General features: G+C 38.6%; 1 protein-coding gene across 5 annotated transcripts in view; it reads left to right on the top strand.

Annotated features, from left to right (window-relative positions):
- Positions 1-1,226: 1,226 nt before the first annotated feature.
- Positions 1,227-26,688, top strand: part of Trmt11 (tRNA methyltransferase 11 homolog) — a 105,500-nt gene continuing 80,038 nt past the window's right edge. For all 5 annotated transcript variants that reach the window (XM_060373686.1, XM_060373685.1, XM_060373687.1 and 2 more), the window contains exons 1-11: positions 1,227-1,335; positions 4,736-4,801; positions 6,334-6,407; positions 8,605-8,686; positions 8,775-8,867; positions 9,098-9,232; positions 10,015-10,171; positions 15,095-15,175; positions 18,661-18,825; positions 20,382-20,454; positions 20,578-20,709. In XM_060373686.1, the coding sequence (XP_060229669.1) occupies positions 1,264-1,335; positions 4,736-4,801; positions 6,334-6,407; positions 8,605-8,686; positions 8,775-8,867; positions 9,098-9,232; positions 10,015-10,171; positions 15,095-15,175; positions 18,661-18,825; positions 20,382-20,454; positions 20,578-20,709 (1,130 nt within the window). In that variant the 5' untranslated portion in view covers positions 1,227-1,263. The remainder of the gene's footprint in view (positions 1,336-4,735; positions 4,802-6,333; positions 6,408-8,604; positions 8,687-8,774; positions 8,868-9,097; positions 9,233-10,014; positions 10,172-15,094; positions 15,176-18,660; positions 18,826-20,381; positions 20,455-20,577; positions 20,710-26,688) is intronic.

Genomic DNA, 26,688 nt, shown 5'->3' with positions numbered 1-26,688 from the left:
AATCATGGCAGAATTTAAGGATGAATGAGAGAAAAACCTGACTCTTCCACCCATTTTTTTCTTCTTCCGCCTTTCCTCCCTCCCTCTATTTTATTTTATTTTATATTTTATTTTATTTTTTTATATTTTATTTTTTCTTAACACGCAGGACTCTGTTAGCCAGTAGGGAATTGTCTGCGTTAGGGCCTCAGATTAATCCCGCAACCCCTGCCACACATACACACCTTTTTTTGTTTGTTTTTAAGCAGAAATTTTCATTAAGAACAAACAAACCTTTCCTGGTGCTATTTATTGGCCTCATGCAATAGGCTGTAACTGAAGTGTGAATATTATGACACCTACTCCTTGTAACAATCATCTGTAGAAGACAATATTCTAGTTTTTATAAGAAAACAGGCTGTTGCAAAATTTGTTGAGAGCATAGGGATAGAACTGAGGTTTGATTTATGAGGGTTACCACTGTCTATGGGGACGTCTTGATCACTGCCACTAAGCATCAACTTCTGGCACATGGTGCTGGGGGAAGGAAAATATATTATCAAGGAGGACTGCAACCTCCCCCGTAAATACCTGTCTCAACGGGACAAAGGGTTCAGTATTTTTCTAAGTGATGACACGTGTACAATGTATGATGGGTAGTTAATGTATCTTACAAACTGTGGTGGTTTTAGGCCCATCTGAACCATTAGGGCAACTTCCACCAAGTTTCTAATCCACCATTGGCTGTAGATTGACTGTGTGCCTATAACAACATAGCATAGTAATTACTGAGTGCTAGTCCGAGGAATGTTTTTGTTGGTTTCTCTACAGAGCAAGCCACAGTCACAGGTCCTTGGCGGCTCTTGAAGTTTTTGCAAAATCACTCAGTGTTAAAGCCTGGTTCAGGCGAGGCCTAAAATCTTGGATGGTTAGGAGTCTTAGAACGGACAATGAACTTTTGGTCTAATTTTGAGTTGAAGAGCTGAGGGGAGGGGTCGGAAGTACCCTCCAAGTGGAGCCTCATCGGGGAACTGCGCGGGATTACCGCAGTCTGCCCCTTAAAACCATGCACCTCTCACAGGGTGAGACGCGGGGTCAGCCGCAGACTCTGACGAGCAGACTCCTGCTCTGCCCCGCCGCCCTCCTTCCCTGGAGGTGCAGCAGGCCTGTCTCCTGGCCGAGCTTCCGTTTCCGGCCCCGGGCTAACCCTCAGCGGAAACCTGGCTCCTGGGAGGAGAGGGGGCGGGCCCGCGCAGGCCGCGCAGGCGCACGGTGGCAGCCGCCATGGCGCCGCCGGGCTCCGTGAGTCGGTACCTGCTGCTGATGGCACAGGAGCACCTGGAGTTCCGCCTGCCGGTGAGCCGCCCTGGGGTACCCGCCACGGAGGCCCGCACTCCGCACGCGCCGGCCTGGGGTGGGAGTGTGTGTGGGGTCTCTGCGTTCAGCCACGTGCGCTCGCCCTGCTCGGGGCGGGGGGAGGCCGCTGGCGGGACGGAGACGTCCCAAGTAGCCTTCCGCCGGGGCCGTGCTCCACCTTTCAGTCCTCTGCCCGGGCGCCAGCGCCGCACTGCGGCAGGTGAAGCTGACCGAGCCCCCCAGGACTCCGCGTCCAACGGAGGACTGAGACATCCACGGGGATCGCTCAGGGGAGTGTGGGAAGTGTCAGAATAGGCGGGTCAGACTTGGTGGAACGCGTGGGGGTGGTCCTTGATGAAGTTGGGAAAAAGCTTTTTATTTGCCCAAGAAGCATTTTGTAGGGCGCCTGTAATCTCGTGCACCTCACGCCGAGGATGCGCTGACAGCTCTGCCCTCAAAGAGCTTATGCTTACTTAGGCTGAGGGCTAGCAGACAACGTAAGCATAATCATATCGTTGTGAAGTGCATGATGGGGTGCCCCGCTAAGTATGGGAGCCCTTAAGAAGGGAGTCTTACCCACTGAGGGATGGGCGATGTTGGCTTTCAAGGTGCCTTCCGTGATAGGATGACATGAACTGCAGTATCAGTTAGCTGGGCCAAGGAAATAAGTACATTAAAAGTATAAACTGTTTTCCGTTACTGGTCACCAGTATGTGACAGAGAGGGATAAGGAGAGAAGTAGGTTGATGGACCAGAGAAAGCAGACTTGACTATGGCTTGGGAAAGGAATTAAACAGTTTAGAAGTAAAGGGGCAGAATGAGATTGTCTTTAATAGGAAGCAAAATAGAGGATGGAGTTGAGGAATAAGACTGGAGTTGAGATTGTTTAAGAATCTTTTGGAATGTTAAATGACTAAGAAGCTAGTGTGAGCAATAAGAGGATAGGATAAAGTGTCAGTGTACAAGATGAGAACAAATCTAAACTTGTGATAAGTATGATTGTTCAAGTTTCTTCAAGTTTAAGTTCAAAAAGTGAACCAGTGGGACTAAAGAGATGGCTCACTGGCTAAGAGAGCACTCACTGCTCTTCCAGAGGACCTGAATTTGATTCCCAGCACCCCTGTCAGGAAATTGCCTTACAATCATCTGTAACTCCAGCTCCAAGGGGACCCCACACTTCTAGCCTATGTGGATGCCAGGCCTCCCTCTTGTGAGTGTACATATAGGTATAAAAGAAAAATGGTAGGCCAAGTACAGATGCTTGGAAGCATTGACATTAAAGACATTAAAGGAGAACTGGAAGAGGAGACATGAAACATGCCAGACATTCAACTAACCCTCACCCTCAGCCTCAGCCTCAACCTAGCCCTAGCCCTAACCCTGACTCTGACCCTGACCCTGACCCTAAGTCTAACTCTAACCCTAATGCTAGCCCTAACCCTTCCCCTGACCCTAACTCTAACCCTAACCCTAGCCCTGACCCTAACCCTAATTCTAATTCTAACCCTAGCCCTAACCCTAACCCTAACCCTGGCCCTGACTAGCCCTAGCCCTAACCCTGAGTGAAGGTTTAGCGAGCAGAGATGAGTAGTATTGAACACCTATGCTTCATGTTGAAGATGAAGGTTACTCTCCAAGGAGATAAAAATGTGGAAAGGGAAATAAGACTTGTCTTAATTAGAACCTAAGAAGGGAGCATACAAGGTAGTTACCAGTAGGGATTGCGTTGGGAGTAGACCTAAGGAGAGAACTGAACTTCAGTCACCGCCATCCTGGTTTCAATACTGATCTCTGTGTATACGGATATCCTGCCCCATTTGGTAGCTATGTGAAGGAATGGAGAGTCAAAGGGCATGGTAGTATTCCGATCTGAAAATCAAATTGTAATCTTACTCCCACATTTTATAATGTTTTCTATTCAGTTTGTGTTATTTATGTTGTAAAAGAGCCCTTGGGCTATCTTCACAGATTTACTGAGAGTCTATATTAGTTTATAATCCATTTCCATGTTTGGATTGAAGTTACCCATCCCCTAACACCTCTTAAAATATTTTTATATTTTGAAATTTTTATACAGTTTATTTTGGTCATATTTACCTCCAACTCTTAAAACTAATAAGCTTCTAGTACAAAAAACAATTTAATGCATAGCCAGAAGAGAACTGGAAGTAGCATTTGTTGGTGAGATCTCTCATCCTTTGTGATTCGGAACGGGAAACTTGGTGATACTTTACCTCCTGATGGCTATGGGCTTGGTGAAAAGACCTGGAAGGGAGGAAAGGAGGGTGTCAGCCACCAGCTTACTTCTCAGTTACTTCCTCCATACGTCCAGTGTGTAGGAGTAGAATTTACCTGCTATATCTTATTTAAAGAAACAAATTTGTCAGTGTGACAAAGCAAACTATTTGCACAATCATCCCATGTTTATCAGTGCAGAGAGATTGAAGAATGTATGTACACTCTAATCGAATTTCTTTTTTGCATGAACTACGCTTAAAATACTGTGGGCAGGTATGGTGGCACACTCCTATAATCCCGGCATTTGGGAAGTGGAGGTGGGCGAATCAGTATGTCAAGCCAGCCTTGGCTATACAACAGTCTGTCTCAAAAATAAACACGAAAAATTAAAAGACTCACTTTGTTAGTCCTTTCTAGTTTTATTACTATTATGAAAGGTTAACCATGTACTTATATGTACTAAACTCACAGTTATGCTCCCTAGCAAATTCAAACATCTTCAAGTCATGTTTAATAGTTGATTTTATTTTTATTAATTGATTGTTTTATTTACTAATCTGTAGCATCTGTAAATTTTTTTTTTACACCTCCCCAAATCAGCACAGGACAGTTTCTGATCCTTTTGCAGCTCATGTATAAAATTTCTCAGAAATTGCTTAATCATGGTTAGGATCATTAACATCTCAGCCCCCTGCATTGCAGTTGCCTCAAGTAGATATCAGCCTACACTTTTATTTCTGTTATTAGACCTGTGTTTCTTAGCAGACTTGAGTTTAAGTGTTTAAACGCACGCTAATGACTCTTCTTGTTGGCATGACAGTAGCTGACAGAAGAAACGAAATGGAACAACGCTTTATTTTGACTCGGGACTTCAGAAAGCACAGTTAGAGGTGTAGTGGCGTGGTGTAGTCTGAGGCAGAATTCTGAGGAAGCTGCATGTTCACTTGACATACGCCAAGATGGGGGAGCAGTTGCAATAATGTGGGGATAATCCTCAAAGCCAGCCTTGGTGATGGGTGTAGCCAGGCCCTACCCCCTAAATGCTTCACAGCCTTCAAAAGTAGCACTGCAAGCTAAACATTGAGATGAGAAAGATGACCCCTTGGGGGCATTTCTGACTCAAGCCATAACAAATTCTATTTTCTCTATATTTTCAATACAGGAAATCAAGTCTTTACTATCTCTGTTTGGAGGCCAGTTCATTAACAGTCAGGAAACTTATGGAAAGGTAAGGTGATTTTTTTTTTTTTTTCTCCCTAAGGGAATAGGAGGTTGGTTATTTTGGAGCTCATTTTGAATGAGCATGGCTGGGGAACATAGATTTAGGTTACCCCAAATTCCATGTTCCAGTGTGGCACTTTCAAGATTTTACAGAACAAAGGAAGTCATAAATCAAGGTAATGCTGAAATAAGTTGGTCAGGACATTAGAGAGGCAGTCACAGCAAATTGGAGGAAGCTTCTCTGTAGGCCTAAGATGCTATCTGATGACATTCTTAGCTTTTCCACTGTTGGAAGCTAGTAGTCTGTTAAGTGAGCAGATTTCTAAGGGTTTTTACCTTTTAGTCACAGTATGTTAGTTTTGACACAGGGGCAGCAGGGGCTAAAGCTAGCCCAAGGTACTGCAGTTGTAATCATTTGAGTCTCTGCAGACACAGCTTCTTTCTGGAATTCCCATTCATTCTGGTCCCTCACATTTTACACATGTGGGGGCCATATGTTATTTATAAGGTCTTTTGTGGCTAGGCAGGCTCATTCCTGTCGTATAGGTGAGGCTGAGTAGCGGGCAGGGCAGCAGTCTTCAGGAGAGAGGATTAAGACAATTACGAAAGAAACTTGTAGATTATATCAAAACTATAAATCATTGTGGTCTGGGTCTGTAGTGTTTTCTTTTGCTCTTTCTGTATTTATGTGTGATATATAATAGGGTTCCTATATCTAAAATTAAGTTTGGCCTAATGGACAGAAGGTAAACAGATGAAGGAAGATGGAAGATGTATTTAAAATACCTAACATGTACATATTTTCAAATAGATTGACTCTTTCCCTCTGTATTTACCATTATCTGTGCTCAATGAACTGTCTTATAGATATTTCAATGGTTAGAGATGGGACTTTGGAAGGACTCACTGTAACAATGTACCCCTTTTTAATTAGTAAAATACAAATGTTTTTATTTAATTAAAATCTCTGCTAATTGTACCATAGGACATTTTAGATAGTAATGAAATCAAAGCCAGCAGTGTTTGTTGTTATTATAAATTGGGGTCTTTTGTATAATTGGAATAAGAAGAGTTAACCTAAATTTTTGAGTATTTCTAGATAGAGTAAATAGAGTTAAAGACTAATTTAATTACTAGACATTTATCCAAATTATACTGAATTATATACATATATATTATTATTAATAATAATAATATTATTGTAATAATATTATTATTATATTATATTATTAATTATATATATATATACACACACACACACACCTACGCAATGGAAACACTTGAATCTTTTAAATACTACTTTTAAATAAGGTAGGGGGTTACTGTTTATTACCTTAAACAGTCACAACAAAAAGATATGATCAAGTGAAAGGACATGATATCTTCATAAAAACTTATTATCAGAATGATTTTAATTTTGATAAGGGATCTAGCATTTTTACATGGGAAATAGGAATATCTCCTGTTGAATTCTTAATCAAAGCATAGTAGACCTTGTAGCCTGTTAGCAGTAATTTCCATGCTATTTTTTTCTTCCAGTCTCCATTTTGGATTCTGAGCATTCCCTCTGAAGATATTGCAAGAAACTTAATGAAGCGGACCGTGTGCGCCAAGTAAGAGAAACTCATAATGCTTTGGACGTGCGCATACAGGGTCTTATAACCATTCTGCTCTGGTTTTTGCTGTGGAAGTTGGTTGAGGCCAACAGGATGGTACAGGGGAATCAGCTTAGAAGTTACATGGCTTTCCCATTGGGTAGTGATAAGGGGGCAGAGAGAGCTACCTTCTGGAGCTGAGGTAACAAACGCATCCATGCTGAGCCTGAGGATAGTGAGCGATGACACATTCTTACATAGAATGAATGCCACACTTAGTATCACCAAGTTTTACGAAATCTAATTTCTCATTCTTGATTTTTAGTTGAATGATCCGGTTATAAATGGTCAGGTTAGTAGGGTGGCAAAATGTGGGAACCAACATGAAATATATTTGTTAGAGAAATGAATTCTAACAAGTATAGCTTTGAATAAATTGTTCATTGTTTGTTCTTTGTAGATTTTTATCATTATCATTTATTTTATCATTTTATTTTTCCCTTTTCTTTAATTTTTTAATCTACACTTAGTCACTTTTTTCTCTGAATATAATGGCAGATTACTGAAAATGTCTCTTCCTTGGATATTGTTTTTAATAATGGAATTAAAATAAGAAAAAAAATTCTTATTTACCATGGTTAATAATGTTTTGTAATGTTCACCTTCATATTTATCTAACTTTGTCTTATGGAGAAAATATGCTCAATTCTAAATCTAATTCTTTAAGCTGCAGCTTGTTAATGATCTTGTTATTGACTATAAATGACTAAAAACAAAAAAAAATGAAAACCACTTTTTGGTATAATTAGTACTTTACATGTTAAGACGTATGGCTCTTTGACATATTTGAATTTCAGAAGTGAGGGATGTTAAGTTTAAAATACCCATTTATATACTCAGAACTTACGTGTTTAAAGCTCATGTCTTTTGGTGGATATGTCTGATGAGTAGTAAAATTAATAATTATATAATATTGGAAAATATAATGATTTACTTTTGGTTGTTTTTCATTTCTGTGCCTGGGATACTCCTGAAGATGCTGCTAATGAGCCTGACATTACTAGCCAGATGGTGGTGGCTCATACGTTTAATCCCAGCACTCAGAAGGCAGAGGCAAGGCAGGCAGGTCTCTGTGAGTTTGAGGCCAGCCTGGTCTACAGAGAGGGTTCCAGGGCAGCCATGGCCACATAGAGAAACCCTATCTCGAAAAAGCAAACCAAACCAAACCAGAGTAGGTGGGGGCCATCTGGGAGTAGCGTTACTTACTTGCTCTAACTTCAGTATAAGACAAATTCACTTCCAAGGACAGGATGTGCAACCTACAGTTAATTAAAACAGACTTTCAAGAACGTGTGTACTGAAAGTCATTCAGAATTTTCTGAGGTTCAGTTAGGCTTTGAATTACTTTAATAGAGTTTAGTATGGATTTCTAGAAAATTTATTTTTGTATTTTTAGTTTATATGCATATCTGTGTGCCTAAATATCAGCATGTAAACTTGTGTTCAGTTGCCCTCAGAGGCCCTCGTGGAACTGTGGTTGCTGGTGGTTGTAAGCTGCCTGATGTGGGTGCTGGGAACCATTTTGGGTTCTCTAAAAGAGTAGCAAGACCTCTTACCACTGAGCAGTCTCTCCACCTCCTTCAGTATGGAATATTTTATACTTCCTGGGTACTCAAGAGTTAAACACTTTAAGTAACATAGTCAAATTTACCAAATAAATAGTAAGAACAGGGTTTTTGCTTTTTAAACAAAAACTTCCCCCTTAATAAAGGGGAGGTCATTTTACAACTCTACCTTAAAATACCATGAGATTTTATTGCATCGTTTGAGCTAGCATAATATGTAATATAATATATAATAACAAGGGCATGGGGTATAGCTCAGTGGTAGACAGTAGTAGATAGTGGGGTCAGTCCCTGACCCCATCAAATATATGCAGATAGTTTTGTGTTTGTGTATATGTATGAATGATGAAAACTTGCAAATATCCTAATTTAATGTTGAATTTCTCTCCTTTCCTGTAAGTTTCAACTTCTTTGTGTGTTTGAGGATTATACTGTTTTTGTTTCCAGTGCATGTATTTTTCAAAATAGATTAAAAAGCAAAGCCCGTGACAGTTTTATTATGGCAAGCATAAAGAACTAGTAAATAACTATTATGTATTGCTCTGAACTAAGTTCTTTACTGAGGTTAGTACCAATCATTTATTTCCTAGGTCTATATTTGAACTATGGGGTCATGGAAAATCTCCTGAGGAGCTGTATACTTCTCTTAAAAATTACCCTGTGGAAAAGATGGTGCGTAGTGAAACGTGATTCTGCATAGGCTCGTCTGCATATTTGGCATAGTTCATAAGCTTAGAGAACCTATCTGCTTCTATTTTAGGTTCCATTTCTACATTCAGACTCTACGTATAAAATAAAGATTCACACGTTTAATAAAACATTGACTCAAGAAGAAAAAGTCAAACGAATAGATGTAAGTGAAATTAGCTAAACCAAAACCTGTTGGGTCAGTGCACTCTGGCAGTTGATATACATGGATATATGATGCTTGCTTACCACTTTCTATGCTCTTGTGTGTATCTTACTTACCTCTGACACAGACTCACACAGTGGATATACTAGATGAGCACTGTTCTCCAAGTCTTTGTAAACTTCTGTAGTACATTAGAATTACTATTTCTTTTTTTTTTTTTTCTTTTTAAGGCACTTGAATTTCTTCCATTTGAAGGAAAAGTGAACTTAACGACACCACAACATGTATTCTCTGTTTTGGAGGACTATGGTTTGGACCCAAACTGCATCCCCGAGAAGCCACATAATATTTATTTTGGTAGATGGGTGAGCACGTTCTTTCTTCCTCTCTCCTTTTATTTTAAAAAAGCTAAGTGTGGTAATGTAGGTCAGTGGCAGAGCATTCATGAAGCAAAGATCAAACAAAGCAGAGAGCTATACCTTTCTATCAGAGTTTTTATATATAAAAGCAACTAAACAGTTAGAACTGCTGCATGGGTTAAAATTGCCGAAATGTGTGTGAATATGATTTGTTTTCATAGATTCCTGTGAAACGCAAGGAGCTTGTTAGATATGAGACCTAGGAAGAGGGGGCACTTGATAATGGAAAACAAGATTTCCCAGACTGTCAGGAACACTCCTTGAGTGAAGCAGAGGCAGGGCAGAGTGCTGTGCCTGCTCAGCAGGCCCTTGTGGAAATCTTAGATCATTTCCATTCTGAGAGGAAATGAAATCATAGACATGTTCTGCTCACTTCCTTGAGGCTGTAATAGGTGGATGGAAGCTGAGACCCATGATATGGACTATTATTTTAGAGAATGTTATTTTAGAGAATGAGAAAGGGGAGGTGAGAATACTCAAGACTTCTTAGAATAGTTAGATATAAATTTGATTTCTGCTGGGTTTGCAAGCACAGAGTCAGTGGAAAGGCATTAAATAAATAAAAATTTACTGTAATAATCTCAGTCCTGTGGTTTTTAAAGGATTAAGTTTGGAACAGTAATAAGTGGATAGAGGTTCTCAATCTCAAGGTGCTATAATTTTATTGTGAATAATTATCTTGAGTGTTCGGTGTAGCTAGACTAACGTGAAAAATATCTCTGATCTAGATTGCAGATGGGCAAAGAGAGCTAATTGAGTCATATAGTGTCAAAAAGAGACATTTTATTGGAGGTACAAGTATGGATGCTGGTTTATCATTCATCATGGCCAACCATGCCAGAGTGAAAGAAAATGATGTTGTCTTTGATCCATTTGTTGGAACAGGTATTATAAGTCCATTTGTTGCACTAATGCATAGATATTGCTTATTTGTAGCTGTGAAGGTGATACTATGTTTTGGAGGAGAGATTGAATAAACAAGCTAATCTTGTCACTTGATGTGACTAGGATTTTGTGGGTTTTATTCCAAGTAAGCCACTGGGGGGAGCAGTAGTCTTATTTTTTCACAGATGTCTTTGCAATATCTCATACATTGTAGGAATGTTGTAGAATCATAGTATATTTATTTAATTAGGAAAACTCTTATGGGAAAATGAAAAAAATCAAAAGAAAATATTCATGCTTTTAAATAAATAGCCATATATTTGGGTAGAGGGAAAACATACCTTTGATTCTGTGTGTGGGAGTTTTTAAGCAAGCATGAAACCAAAGGTGACTAAATAGCCATAGAATAGAGTCTGCCTGCTGATCATGCTCTTTGTAACTTCCCTAGGATGCTTCCGTAGTTAAGTTTGTGGAAAGCCTGAAATCCCAAATTGATGTCATCTGATTCTGAGGTTTTGCTTGCCTCAGATTTCTTTCTTGCTTGATGTAGGCCTTGGGCAGGCAGTACTCTTATTTAATTTTTGTCTGACTAACCCCATTATTCTATTTCATTAGTAGCCCTGTAGATGTCTGTCTAAGGAGCAGTGAGGATGCAAGGCTAGTAGTATTTGTTGAGTAAATGTGTCAGGTACTATGCTGTGCACTCTAATTCTGATGACAACTAACATGAAGGTATTTTAAAAGTCTTCCTGAAGACGTTGTGGTGCAAGGCAAGGTTAAGTGAGTTTGCCAGGGTTTGTTATACAGCGTCTTATTTCTGCAGTTTCTAGCTGCAGCAGTCTGACACCACTGTTCATGTCTTTATTGCTTCTGCAGGGCTTTCTCTCTCTGCATACTAATACTAATTTTTATCAGCATAGGTAATTTTTATCTGCATAGGTTTTACTGGCCGATACTTGCACTAAGTTAGCTTTAGGGCTGTGACCAAATGTGATAAGGAAGAAATAGTATCTATACCACCAAGCTGGTGGAAGCAGTTTTCTGGAATTTGTTTTGAACTGATTCACCAGTGAGCTTTCTGCTGTGTCTTCATGGATCTCACTCTCAGCAGCATACTAATTTATTCCTTCCTGTCATCATTTACCTAAACACTCTTTGGTTTTGCTATTGGAACTGATATCAAGTTTATTTAAAGGTTCTGACTATCTACATATCAAATCCCAGTGTAAGCACTCGTTTACGTTTGGCTTCCTTTACCATATTGTTTTATTTTATTTGTATTTTTTTTCCTGAATCATTTGAAGGTTACATTTTTTACATTCCTCTCTTAAATATGTCAGTATACATTTTTTTTAAGAATAAGGATTATATAAGTACTTATATATTTGTATTCTGTGGTTAGATGATGTATTTTACTAATAATGCTATTTTGATTCGGAACATAACTAAAGTTTTTAAGTATAGAATATTCTTCATTTGAGTTGCTTGAATCTTTCTCATTACTGAAATGGGTTATACATTCCCAACTGGGCTGTGAAACTTTGGGTGTGTCCTTCTCGAGGGTTACATACCCTGCTTCTCTGCCTCTCAGTGTAGTACTAATTTTTATCAGCGTGGTATTAATATAATTTTCCATTGTGTGATGGTGACTGTTCTATTTTATGTTCTTGCAGTTAATATGAAGCACTTGTGGGGAGGAACATTAAGACTAGTAAAGTGTACTGCTCCTTATATCCAGATGTCTCCTCCTCTGACAAGTCAGGGTTAGCATCCGTTGACAGGATTCTTGTTCAGACCAGTCTTTCCTTTGATGATTTTTCCACTCTAGCACTTCTGTTACTGATCTACATTTATTATTTTATAATCAAGAGCCTTTCCTCACTTCCTGTTGTTAATTTCACTTTATTAACATGAACTCCTAAGCCCCCTGTGTTCTCTGGTGATTTATATATAAGTCCTGTTAGTCCTTAATTGCTTCCTTATTCAGATTAGCCCAATTTAACCAGACCTTTCACATTGAAACTGTCATGGCGACCTTTTTATTTATTTATTATTTTTTACAATTCTTTTCAGAGGACTTTTCAAGTTTCTGGCTTATCTTTTATATGCCAAAGCCCTGGCATCAGTCATTTCTCACAGTAACCCTTGTTTCTTTTAGTGGGGAGAGGGTATCAGAAACCCTGATCCGACTTCAGAGGGTGAGCACACGTGTATACACATACTATGTATGTGAGGCAAATGGAAATACTCATGCATATACGCCTGTGTGTATTAAACACATGTAAACCTACACACAGACTTATTAGAAATCATGGGCTATGCATGTGCCAGCTGTTTCTGTTGACTGTCACAGATCCGTTTCCTCCCTGTTTCATCTTTTTTTACGTACACCTTTCTCTGCACTGAGAACCCTGGTTCTTATGTTCAGCCTGTTTGCTCTTCTGCTCGATTCTATAATTACCTAAATTAATCAAGATTGTTTTGTCCATGCCTTATGGGTGGGGTGTGAGTAGGAATCCTACCATATTAGTTTTCTGTGAGTATGTTCATTGTTTTATGTAGCATAGAACTCTGAAGCCATAGTGTTGATTTCTTCCTATACCTTCTCTCAGGTGAGTCAGTGCTGGTAATAGTCCACAGAGAGATACACTTCTTGGCCTTGTCTGTCTTCAGATGATTTGTAGGTATAAGGAAAATAATACAGCTTCTTTTGAATTTTGTCATTTCAGATTGTAGACATAGGATCCATGTGAGGAAATGAAGTTGGTCCTGGGAGATAAGTGCAGGATGAAAAAGAGGACTGGAAAGTAGATATCAGTAGACCATTAGTGCTTTCGGCTTTTCAGTCTTTCATATTCCTTCGTAGTTCCCTTTTCCAAAGCCTGAAGTTAGTCTAGTTGTGGTGCTGGCCATGTTAGTCTAGCCGCTCGTACTTAGCTGCTAGTTCATTTAGAGCTCCTCTCTCGGGGATAAAACAGATACAGTTAAAAAAAAAAAAAACAGTGGCAGCAGGATCAACAGCTCCTTTTCCTTTTTCTGTCTCAGCAAAACCAAAGCCTGGTCTCACATTGCCTCAGACTTTCAAAGCTTTCCCTTAGCTCTCCAGAGACAAACTTAAATGGTTTTATAGTGTGGAATGAATTCAGCTCATTGTAGTCTTTTTCATATAAGATATTACCCTAACCTTAAAATGGTTACTGTTTATTGTTTATGTGACAAGTTGAAACACTGAGTTGTCAGTCTAACTCACATATGTGGTATTAATATTTTTCCTTTGGATAAAAAAGGGTGAATCACTTTCCTCCATTCTCAGCATCTCACCCTGTTTTTACTGTCCTTTCCACCAAAGAAGACTCCATTTAATGTACAACAAGATACAAAAAACTGCTGTAATTGAAAGAGCAATAGATGATTAACAGGGATCAGAGAAACCAATTTGTTATGATTTTATTTTTAAAAAGTAAAAGACACAAGTTATCAGGCGAGTCTAACAGATTATTCATCTCCTTTCAGCAGTGTTCTGTAAGTTGGGTCTTCTCAAATCCCTAAGCAGTGGATAAGGTTCTGGTTAAGGAAGCACAGGAAAGCTTTTCTGTTCTCCTTGACAACTAGCTCTTCTAGGTGAGTATCTGCCTTGGCTGGCAGAATTGTAGTAATTCCTTGTGATTGGGGTGAAGTGACTGTGTCTCACAAGTCACCACATGCAACGCCTTTCCTAAGTACAGACTATGCCGTGTTAGATGAAGAATTGAGGTCTCCTTCCCACTGCGTCTCACGTGGACAGTGGTTTCTCTGAGAAGACCCAGGTTCTGGTTTCTGCTGTGCTTTGAATCCACCATCCTTCTTCTCCTTCAGGGGATGCCACAGGGAAGTAGTTAGTGCACTTCCATGAGCAAAGTATTTCAATGTCCTCTCCCCTGGCTGTTTTAAATGGCTGTAGGTCTATAATGTATAGGTCTTGGCCCTGTGAAGGCATTGTGCATCTTAACTTTAGAGGTAACATTTTAAAAAGGTAGGAAGAAACCTTAGAATTTGCTCCCTGTCCAAGCCTGTGCTTATGTTGTAGTCTAAGGATGAATTTCTCATTTCTACTTGACTTACATCTTCCTATATTATAATTAGGGGTTGATCACACACACAAAAATGCTTTTAATTTGAATACTTGATAATGTGCAGCTTAATGAGAAATACAGTGTAATATTTTATTGAACTTTGAATTTTGGTTAAAATTTTAAAGAGGTGCTTTTTTTAAAGGTGTTTTCTTTTAATTGTTAGAACTTTCCTTCATTTTTGAGCCGGTCACATCAGTCATATTCCTCAGTCTAATCAGTTTATACTGGGAAATGATTCTTACTTTAGCCACTACACTGTGAGGAAGAACAATGATACCATTAATTAGATAAGTTACTTAGAAAGTCATATTTTTAGTTTATACCAAGAGATAATTACATGACAGTATTCTTAAAAGGCCATGTTTTAACTTGTAAAACTTAGTACTACCCATGTGTAATATGCTCACTTTATTTCTGTGAGATCAAGCCCAGTTACTATCTTATTTTAGATCTTTGTGTTTGTAGACCTGTATGTTCACTTAAAAAAGGAACAAAGTATTTTTTAATAATCTTAGATAACCTGGAAATGTCTAAATATACATTGTTTTGAACTAAAAATAGTGTTGCGTACGTAGTGTTGTGAAGTGGTGATGCTGAGATATGCATTGACTCTGCTTCTCAGCCAACTTAGTGGGTTCAGTTTAGGGTTTATTTGTTCAGTTCTGAGCCTTGCTAAATTTAACTAGGCTTGATGTCATTCCAGGGTACTGTGCCTGCAGCTAGTTCATAAGATTCTGGATCAAATTAAATCAGGAAAAGAACACTAGTCTGGGACTTTCTGGGTAACAGTCATGATTGTGTGATTTTCCAGGTGGTCTCCTGATAGCATCTGCTCACTTTGGTGCATATGTGTGTGGGACAGACATAGACTACAACACAGTTCACGGCTTAGGTGAGTAGAACTTACAGGCAATGTTAAACTCTTTGTTGTTAAGCCAAATGGGCCTTTAAAATAATAAAAGTAGTTTTGTGTGACACTTTATTGTTTAAAACAACATTTTTGCCACAAAACTTGTTTGAGTATCTACATTTGATGATGTGATCACTCGGTGTATGCAGTGTGAACTAGAAGAACATTAAGATTAGAGAGATGGAGTAGCCATCTTGTTGTGTAGTCAACAAGTCCATGTTAAGAAAATGTGTATAAAGGGATGGGGATGGCGAGATGGCTCAGTGACTAAGAGCACTGACTTTTCCCCCAGGACTCAGGTTCAAGTCCCAGCATCCACATGGCAGCTCAAACTTGTCTGTAATTCCAGTGCCAGGGCTGCTGACACACTCTCATAGACATACATGCCAGCAGAACACCATGACCATAAAAATAAATTGAAAAAAAAAAAGAGAGAGAGAAGAAGGAAACATTTGTAGTCTCTATTTAAGATTACTGTCATTGATTTATTCAGCAATCATGCATTGCATTCAGTTTAGATTGGATTAATATTTTTAGTCTTGGAGTAACTTTTTTTGTGACTAGAACAAATTATTTAAAAGTCATATTTATAGTTTATACCAAGAGATAATTACCTGACTGTATTCTTAAAAGGCCATGTTTTAACTTGTAAAAATTAATACTACCCATGTGAAAGATGCTCACTTTATTTCTGTGAGTTCAAGCCCATTATCTATAATAGTATCATTTTTCTACGTCACAGTGTTGTAGCTAAAATAAGAGTCATTTCCCAGTACAAACTGATCAGACTGAGGAATATGACAGATTTGACTGGCTCAAAAATGAAGGAAAGCTCTAACTATTAAAATAAAACACATTAAAAAAATCAGGTCTTTAAAATTTTAACAAAATAATTGAAACACTTGAGGTGTCTACAAATGTGAAAATTCTGCCTTTAAATGGGTATAACTTGAAACATTAATCCACTTTGATATTGTAGCAATTATGGACACTATTTAAAAACTTGAAAGCTTCCCAAATGGTGTGTGATTGAATGGAAAAAAGTGTATTTCTCATAATGGAATGGTATTAAAAATACCAAGTTAAATTCATGCTTTTGAAATTTTTTTGCCTCTATGCTGGTAGTCCTGTATTGTAACTTGGATCAGATCTTAAAAACCCCTTTCTTCACTCAGTATAGATTAATTTAAAGTGAGGCGTAATTGCACTTCTGTTGCTGAGACCATTGTGTGCAGCACTGATATCGTGTCATCCCACCTTGTTCTCTTCTTAAAAAGTTTTTATTGGTGTGTGTGCGTGTGTGCGTGTGTGTGTGTGTGTGTGTGTGTGGAATTTCATGTCATGCACCCCAATCCCTCTTATGTCCTTGTCCCACCATTTCCACATCTACCTTCTGCCCTTGCAACCTCCCCACCAAAAGAAAATAGACAAACAAAAATCTTGCTGTGGAAGCTGCAGTATGTCCTGGTATGCCACACAGTATACTCTTTTCCCCAAAAAGAGTGTTCATTGCAGTGAGTCATTGGTCTGGTTCGGGGTCTAGCTTTTGCTACACTATCTGTCTTGGAGATTCACTGGGGCTCCTCTCAGATAGCCTGCTTTTTCCCTGTGTCTTAAGAGATCCTACAGCTTTGGTTCTGGAGGACCAGCCCCTTCATATGCTCCAGCAGTTCATAAATGCGGTAGGGTTGGGGGGGGGCAAATCAAGTCCCGTGTCTGGGCCTCGGTGAGAGCTGAGTTGATCATCCTGACAGCTCTCCTGAGCTCACCCCATTAGGGCCAACTCTCTCGCATTACTCAGGTAAAGGGTGGGGCCAGCTCTCCCTCCTGCTGAAGAGGGACTGTCATCTGTGTGGCCCAGCGTGCTCTGTGTATTATGTTTATATTAGAGTAAGTAAAGTTCTGAGACTTCACTGTAGTTTATAGAAGCTTCTTCTGGTTAACAGAGGCCACGCATTTGCTGTAAGGAGATTATCCAACAGAGCTTTTAAGAATTTTTATTTATTTTTACTTATTAAAGTTTTGAAAAGTTATTTCATAGCCTTCAGTCTACTGGGTGTAGATTTCTAATTGAGAAAAGTTTTTAAAGTTTATCCAGTTGCTAGTTATACCCCCTGTTCTTTCTTTCTGGTCTCTCAGTTTATACCATAAAATAGTTTCATGTTTTTTTTCCAGTTAGAAAATCAAAAGCCTTTCTGTGAGTCCTGTGGGGTCCCTTAGCTGTATTGTAATTTTCTCTTTCCTTTGCTGAGATGCTGCCTGAAAACCTCCTGTCTGCTTTTGGTCTCACTTTCTCATTGCCTGTGATCTTGTAGCACCGGTGCCTACTGTTCAGCTGGAAACACCCACTGACAGCACAGAGCTGCAGTTCCACAAGTGTTGACCTTTTTACCCGCCTTCTAGGGTAATGTTCTACTGGTGCTGCCTTTACTCTTTTGACAGTTTTATTTCAGTATCTTTAAGGTTCTCTGTTTTCCTCTTATTTCTGTATACATTTGTATATATTATTTTTCTCCTGGCATCCATTTTTTTTTCCCTTTAAATTCTGTTTCTATCACATTGAATGTTTGGGGGTTTTCATTCTTTAGATTTTTTTTTTTTAACCGTATAGTCAGTCATAATGCAAAAGTATATAATTATATAAGAATAATTGCTGGGTGTGGTGGTACAAGGCTGTAATGCCCACACTCAGGAAGTAGAGGCAGGAGCCTCTCTCTATCCAGTCCCTGTCTCAAGAAAAAGAATAACTAGAGCGAGCTGTTATGAAGCTGACATCTAGGTTAACGTTGTGCTCCTTCTGACCAGTTTCACTTGTTTAAATGCTGGTGGTTCCAAGTGTGTGTGTTTAGTCTTTACTACCTACTGATTATCTCTTTCAGTTAGTGTTTGTATGTGTGTATGTGTATAATAGTTTATATATCTCAAAAATTACTAGTGAGCCATGTTTTCTTCTGGTTTCTCTGGTTTTAACACTGACATGATCATCGTCTGCTTGGGTCTCCTCAGTGCTAAGCTTTTGAACTTGGTCCGCTTTCTCCACACACACTGACCAGACACTAGTTATGTTTCTGTTTTATGTACCTTCTCCATGGTCAAAGCTTCAGTGGTTTACAAGTTAGCATTCTTTATTTCTGTTTCATTTATCTGATGTAACAGTCATTCAACATGGAACTCTTTACTGCTCTTGGAAAGGTCCATGTTCTACTCAGTTATGTATATTACTGATGAACACTTCGTGCTTAGAAAATACTGGCCATTTTTACAAGGTACATTTTACTGTTTAGAATAATAAGGTAAAATAATACTTGCCTAATTGTATGCATACAATTAGTATTACAAATGACACACACTTTATGTGGGTAAATAGGGGTTTGCATGAACATAAAAGTGTTTTTGGATAAACTAAAGAAATTAAGAATTCTCTGTTTGCTAGAATAAGTATGATCATTTTTTTTCTCTCTCTTTAGGAAAGGCTACTAGAAAGAACCAGAAATGGCGAGGACCAGATGAAAACATCAGGGCAAATCTTCGTCAGTATGGTTTAGAGAAGTTTTATCTTGATGTCTTGGTTTCAGATGCTTCTAAGCCTTCCTGGAGGAAGGGAACATATTTTGATGCAATCATCACAGATCGTGAGTTTATTTGCATACAAAGTAGGAAGGGGGCTAGTTTTCTGAAGTTGGTACATTTTTAAATACAAAACATATCAGCACATCTCAGAAATGCCCACTTGTTTTAGGTTTTTTTCCCACTCTTTAACTTCCTTACATTAAAAACAACACAAAAAATTACGACTAGACAGCAGGTTGTTAAGTAGCTAAGGGTTTGTGGTTTCATTTTAGCAGATATGTTTATTTCCTGTCTACTTTTAGCCATACAAAATTTGCCATCCATGTTCCCTTCCCTTTAATTTTTTGATGCATGAACTTTTATAGTGCCTGTGATTGGTCATAAGTGTAGCAGCTAGAGCTAAAGAACTATCTGTGGTTTCTGGTTCAGGAGTCTCAGTTTTTCTGTGGGTGAAGGAAAGCCTGTGTAGTGCCTACCTCCACGGGCGTCACCTTTCTAGAGAAATGGGACCACTGGGCTTGTGAATAAAATCAACTTGTTTCGGGACACTACAGGAAAACTTAGGTTCTGCACCTCAGGAATCTTGAATGTTTGAGGCAGCCTGTCTAAACAGATGTGCCTTTTCTGTAGGATTGGCAAATCTGTAAATAGTGGAAAGTTAAGACCTTTGTCTCAGCCAGCTTTTGTTTTTCGATGACTTTGAGGGTTCGAATCTAACAAGAAAGTTCTTAGGGCAGTAAGATGTCATTGTGAATATGCATTATGAAACTTGGGTGATCTTTTATTATTTACTGTTGTTCTCCAACTATGATATCTTCCTCCTGTACTTCAGTGTGTATTTCCTGAGAACAAATATAGTATCTTAGGCACAGTATGCCAATCATAAATTGATATAATTTTAATCTGCAGTTTATTAGCCAATTTCATCAGTTGAACCATTAATACTATGGGCTGTTTGTTCGTTGAGTACAGGATCCACCTCGAATCAGGCTTTGCATTTAGTCATCTGAACCTCCGTTACTTACAATAAGACCACAGCCTCACATAGTTGTCCTTTCCTGAGCATTTTATGTTAAATATTTTTTGGTGGAATACTGCATAGGTGATGTTTTTCCTTCCCTGGTTGGTGTCTTAGGATTCCTATTGCTGTGACAAAACCGCCATGACCCAAAAGCAAGTTGGGGAGGAAAGGGGTTATTTGGCTTACACTTTCAGATCATAGTACATCATTATAGGAAGCCAGGACTGGTACCTGGAGGCAGGAGATGATGCAGAGGCCACGGAGGAGTGCTGCTTACTGGCCTGCTTCACATGGCTTGCTCAGTCTGCTTTCTTATAGAGCCCAGGACCACTAGCCCAGGGATGGCACCACCTACAATGGGCTGCTTCCCCCTCCCCATTGATCGCTAATTGATAAAATAGCTGAATCTCATGGAGGCATTTCCTCAACTGAGTCATTTCTCCTGACTCTGGCTTGTTTCAAGTTGACACACAAAACCAGCCAGTACACCTGGATATCATATTTGATTGCATACCATGTATATCTGCCCCTCATTGGTGACGGTTGACTTGACTATCCCCTTATTTTTTGTTTTTGTTGTTTTGTTTTTCTGCCTAGCTCCATATGGTATCAGAGAATCTACAAGAAGATCAGGTTCACAGAAGAAAATACCAAAGGGAATAGAAAAATGGTAAGTGAAATTTAAATGAAACAAGTTATTACTTTGAAAAACTTGGTTGTTTTTTTTTTTCTAATAATTATTGTGAGCAATCTTAAGCTTTTAAATGATTTTGAAATATTTGTTTTCTGTTAGTCCAGAAAGCCATGTTCCTGTCTCCTTGAATTATCACCTGGGTGACATGTTTTTTGACCTATTAAACTTTGCAGCTGAGACCCTCGTCCTGGGCGGAAGACTGGTCTATTGGTTACCAGTATATACGCCAGAGTATGTACTCTTTGTTTTTAATATCTTTTCCTGCGGTATTTGCATGTTTTAATGATCCTTGTTTCCTCATCTCTAATTTTGCTCATATTTTTATATTTAATATTTATCAGTAGTTTTGGTTTGCTTATATACAAGTAAGAGCTCAGACCAAAATAAAACTCATGCATCTATTTAAAGCTTTGTTTTATGTTGAACAGGATTGGGTTTGTTACTCAGTAACTGTTAACTGCTGAATGGAGCTATGTACAACAATGGTAGAACATAAGGTGTTTGAATAAGTTTTGAAGCATTAAAGGGGTCTAGAGAGAGGTTTAGTGGGTGAAAGTCTTGTGTTATCAAGCCTGATGATTTGAGTTCAGTCATTGGGACCTACATGGTAGAGGGAGAGAATTGACTCCCTAGAGTTTCTCTCTCTCTGTTTCCCTCCACCCTTCCCTCTCTTTCTTAAAAGGATAGGGTCTTAGGTTTGCAAGACAGTTGAAGATTATGGTTTAGTTATTTCTTCAATCTGCCATAGGAATCTTTTTTAAAAATTTAATTATTTGCTGTATATCCTTGTTTAAAAGCATTTGAGGACAGTGGAAACAGTGGTAGGTTAGGTACCTCAGGATGTGGATGCTTTTTGTTTATTTTATAGACATTGTATTTGAAGTGACTTTGGTTGAGCTTTAGTTATACATTTACTTATCGATTGATATGTACTTATATCCATAGTTTGAACACTGGCTTTATGTTTTCTTAGAGGGTTAGAGCATTTGTTACTCTTGCAGAATACTCAGGTTCAAGTTCCAGCACTTCACCTAGGTGGCTTACAGCTGCCCTACCTCTAATTCTAGGGGTTCAGATGATCTCTTTTGGCCTTTGTAACCACTAGGCACGAGCCTGAGTGCACATACACTCGTATGTATAAAACGAAAATAAATAAATAAATAAATAAATAAATGAATGAATAAATGTAAAGGAATTAAATCTTATTTAGTCCCTTTATTTTAGAAAATAAGGAAAATTGTTTTCAAGGAGTATTATACATTATCTAAAATTCAAAACTACCCAGCTAATTGCCCTTCTTATTCCCAATGGTGTGTCCTGCTATCTGGTCTGTGCAGCGATAGGTAGAGATTTATTAATATTTTCAGAGAGGAAGGTAATTGCTTACTTATACGTGAAGTGGTTGTTACTAAGCAGAGTATTCTAAGTTATCCTTATGTGTTTCTCCCTTGGAAAGTGCAAAGCCTTTGCTAGCAGTCTGTTGGGGTGTTCCACCTGCCTTTTTGTTTTCTTTTGCAGTGTGCTGCTTGAAAAGCTAGCATTCACTTGCTATCTCTTAGCTTTTTCTCTTCTACTTGTGATAGAAGGAAGCTACTTTTTGTTTTAATTCAAGTTGCAGACCTAAAAAAGAATTTCTGAAAGACATTTCAAAACTATAGAACATTTAGAGTGTAGCACACACTCCTCCCTCATGCACACTGTCCAAATACTAGCACCGATGGCCTTTCCTCCATATGGTACACACCTATGTCATTCTTCTCTTCATTTTGCTTTGTTTTCAAGACATGGTCTCCTGTAGCCCAGGATGGTCTTGAACTCCTATCCTCCTGTGTCTTCCACCCAAGTGCCAGGATTATAGATGTGTACCCCTAAATCTGGCTATATTTCTCTCTTCTGAACCCATGTGAAAAGCTATGAGTAAAAGCTTTCTACCCCTGCATACACCATTTTGTCTTCCTGTCTGCTACCAGCTATTCAGTAAGTGTGGAAGCCAGCATTGGTACTGCAGTGCTGTCTGCTTCTTCCAGATTTTATCTGCTTCGTTTCTTCCAGGACAATGTGCTTGCTGTCTTATCTTTTAGTTTGTCAAGGTCTAGGATATCTTAGCCTTTGTTTATCTGGTTTCATAGTTTCCATAGCTAATATTTTTGGGGTTTGATTTTTTTTTTTTTGTTGTTGTTGTTGTTGTTGCTGTGAAGAGATATTGTGACCAAGGCAGTTTATAAAAAAAATCATTTGATTTGGGGTTTGTGGTTCTTGAGGGTTAGGATTCATGATTCTCAAGGTTGGGAGCCTGGCAGAAGGCAGTCAAGGAAGGCGTGATGTTGCGCAGTATCTGAGAGCATCCCTCTTCTCCTCAAGCTGTGGGCAGAGACAGACACATAGAGAGACAGAGAACTCTCACTAGGGCTGGTGTGGGCTTTGGAAGCCTCAGTGCCTCCTCCTAGTTACCCACTTCACCCAGCAAGGTCATGTCTTCTCATCCTTTCCATATTATTTCAGTAATTGTGAACCAAGCATTCAAATATATGAGCCTATGGGGACGACTCTCATTCAGGCCACCACAGCCCTCACAGGATGATTTCTCTGTTGTCTCCTTGCTACATTCCGACGTTTGCAGGTTTATTATTCACAACATCCACTGCCTGAAGATGATGCCAAAGCAGAGCATAGATCGGGCTCCTGACTGAGGCCAGTTGTTTGCTCAGGTTCCACAAATTCATAGAGGTTTCTTACCTAACTTCATTTTGTGAGCTAACTTTTAAACTGGCTAGAAATTCTCTTTGTGGAAGATAAAATCCACCCACTGGTGTTGGTGATAAAAATGATGGCGTCATGGCCAGCAAGATAGTTTAGTGGGTTGCTTGTATGAGCAAAGCTTGAGCCCCAGAACCCATGTGGTAGAAGGAGAAAATTCCTGAAAGTTGTTCTCCAAGCTCCACAGGTGTGCTTTGCCACTTGAATGCACACTCACAGAATAAATAAAAATGAAAAAGAATGTGATGACACAAATATTAAGACTTAATATTATGTTCCATAACCATACGTTAAAATTGTCAATTAAAATAAAGTATGGGAGCTGAAGACCTGGCCCAGCAGCTAAGAGTGCTTGCTCTTCCAGAGGACCAGAGCTTAGTTCCCGGAACCTCCACTGGGCTACTCTTCACTGGCTTATACCTTCAGGTCTGGGCCTTCTGTGGCCTCCAAGGAAACCACACATAGGTGTCATACATCTGTACACAGACACATAAAAAAAAAATGACCACCGAGCAGCTTAGTCACCTGTCTTAAATTAAGATTTTGGGAATAAATGTTAATGTAGTCATGAAGTTTATGGTGGTTCATCTCAGTGAAGAGAACATGTTTCGTCTTTATCTAGGAGTCAGGAAAGAATGATTCCTTGAACAGGTCAGTGTTCAGTAAATTCACAGTGAGATTGATAACATTTAGAAAGAAATTAAAGTTTTTAAAACTTAATTTTATTTTTATTAATTACAGTTTATTCACTTTGTATCCCAGCTGTAGCCCCCTCTTCTACCACCTCCCAATCCCACCTTCCTTCCCTCTTTTTCTCCTATGCTCCTCCCCAGAAATTAAAGTTTTACAAGGGAAAGAATGACTATGAAAAGTGATTCATGAAAAAGCGAGGGGCTTATGTATATAACTATTTTTGCTATTTAAAAAAAAAAAAGCTGGGATGTAACTTGTATTCATGCAATCCCCACTCTACACTTTTCTCTCCTGTGGTTTGTAGTATTTACACAAAGTTGTGCAAACATGCCCACCATAAACATAACTGCCCCCACAGTAAACATTTTCATTGTCTCCCAAAGAAATCCCAGTGTGGAACCACCCTCCTTCTATTTTTGGCAACACTGTCCTAAATCTGTGCGATTTTCTTGTTCGGGCTGATTTTAGTTTTCAGTGGGTAACTTAAATTATAGGGAAATAGTATTTAAAAAAGTAGGTATTGTTATTATTGTCTAGGCAAAGTACAGATTTGATGTGAAATAGACTGAGTGTTCACTGAAGCTATTTTTAAGCTGCTGTAATTATTTTTCAGTTTGTTGATTTGGAAGTATGTTTTCCACTGATTTCGTTATTCATATATAGAGTTTGTTTTCCTGTAGTTCCTATATCTGGATTCAGCCAGTCTTCAATGAGAAATGGAGTTTGTGGTATAATAGCTTTATATGTACTGAACTCAGACTTTTTATTCTTGCATTCCCAAAGCAGTGCAGTATAGCAAGTACCATTTATATTTGTGTTATGTATTCTGCATAATCTAGAGATGACTTAAAGAATACAGGATATTATGTATAGGCTATTGTAAATATCTCCTAGTTTGGATGACTCCATGGATTACGGTATGGGGAGGGAGGTGTCCCTACAACCAGTTTATAGATACAGAGGACCCTAAGAGGCTACTGATAAGGTGGTTTTCTCAGTAATGATGGTAGTCCAAATAATATTATTTTATGGTAAAAGCAAACAACAACAAAAACCTAGTATATTTATATGCTGTTAAATCAAATGCTGTGGTTTGTGCCTACAAGGCCCCACTCTAAAAAGAAAACCAGCTACTGACAACTTTGTTTAGGGAATATTAGCATTATTTATGTTATAAATATTACTTAAAATTATTTTTTACAGATGGATTTGATTTATAAATGTGTTTTTTGTTTTATAGTTGCATAAGAGGCTTAAAAATAAGGAATTTTATTTGTGCATATTTAAGTGACATTTTCAAAACATGACTCAATGTTAATAGAAGGTTTTTAAATTTTCTTAAAAAGTTAACATTCCTACATAGAAGGGTTGAGCTATGAGGCCAGTTCAAGCTACAGAGTGAGAAATATGATCCTACTTCAAAAATAAAAGTGTACATTCTCAAGTATGCCACTGTTCTAGACATCCATGGAGTTTGCTGTGTATAAGCTTAAGTTCAAAGTTGTATTTTCTGTTTTTCTATTTTTAAATTTAGTCTCAGTCATGATGTAGACCATATTTATTCATATCATAAGTATTTTGTATGAAGATTCTAAATTTTATATGGACTAGTTTTATAAAAGTACATTATTTCTGGCTGTAGAGCAAGTATAAACAATTTAGATGAGGAAAAAGTGGTCATGAGTTCCCTAGGGAATAGCAAAGAATGACTTCAAGAGAATTCCTTCCCCTGATAGTAGACTCAAGTGCAGCATGAATGTGGCTTGGTGAGTGAGTGGTGAAAAGTTTTGAGCATGTGGTTGAGGCAGTGAGGGGAAGGTTGTTGATGGTCAGAGAGATAAGGAAAGTCCTGAAGAGTGGTGGTAAGGGTGATGTTGACACATTGGTAAAGCTAACCGAGGTTTTTAGCCAGTACAGTTCCCATTTCGAATCCTAGCTTTAAGATTACGCATGTAATATGTGTGAGCAGAGATTGTTCAGAAAGGCATGAAGATTTGCAAAAGAGAAATATAAACTGCTAGCCATTATTCTCAGGTACACATTTAGCAGGGACCCATCACTGCTACTCTTTTCACTCTGCTCAAAGCCACTGGTTTTTTCTTCTAGGTTCTTAGTGTACCCACTGTCCTGCTTTCTAGGCGTCAGTCATCTTGGTTCATGGGCCACATTGCTCTATAGCCAGACTCCCCACCACTCAGAGTTCCAGCTTCAGTGTTCCTTCCTAGTGAGTGTGTCCTGGAGCAAACACGCTTATCGTGTTTATGTGTAGTTAGTTATTTGAGTTATTGTATAAATAACTTTAGACTTGTTTATATATCTGACAGAGGCCTCAAGATGTCATTAACAATTTTTAGGGATGTTTCATTTTGCAGTGTAAAGTATATGCTATTGTAGATGTCATAAAAATCTTCATTTGAATCATCCATCTTGATTGTCAAGGGGTTGCTGAGGGATGTACTTCTGTCTGATCTGTGTTTATGGACCCTTTAGGGTGTAATCATCATCTCGTAGTTTTGTGGTTCGTTTGGTATTCTTCATTAAAGCATATAGGTATATCCTCTCGTTTTTCCTACCATCTCCCCCCATCTGTTTCCCTCTCACTGTCTCCCACTATCTATCTTTTTATTCTTTTCAAGGGGCAAACTACTAAACTACATTTTTTGGTACTGTTACTTATAAAATATTTTTAAAGTACAAGTAGATTGTTTATGGGTTGTGTGGAAACACCCTTGACCTCCACAATGCCTGTGTGGTTGTTCC

The sequence above is a fragment of the Meriones unguiculatus genome, chromosome 20 (assembly GCF_030254825.1).
Source record: "Meriones unguiculatus strain TT.TT164.6M chromosome 20, Bangor_MerUng_6.1, whole genome shotgun sequence".
NCBI classification, from domain to species: domain Eukaryota; kingdom Metazoa; phylum Chordata; class Mammalia; order Rodentia; family Muridae; genus Meriones; species Meriones unguiculatus.
The sequence above is the reverse complement of the archived record's forward strand: the minus strand, read 5'-3'. Positions and strand labels throughout refer to the sequence as shown.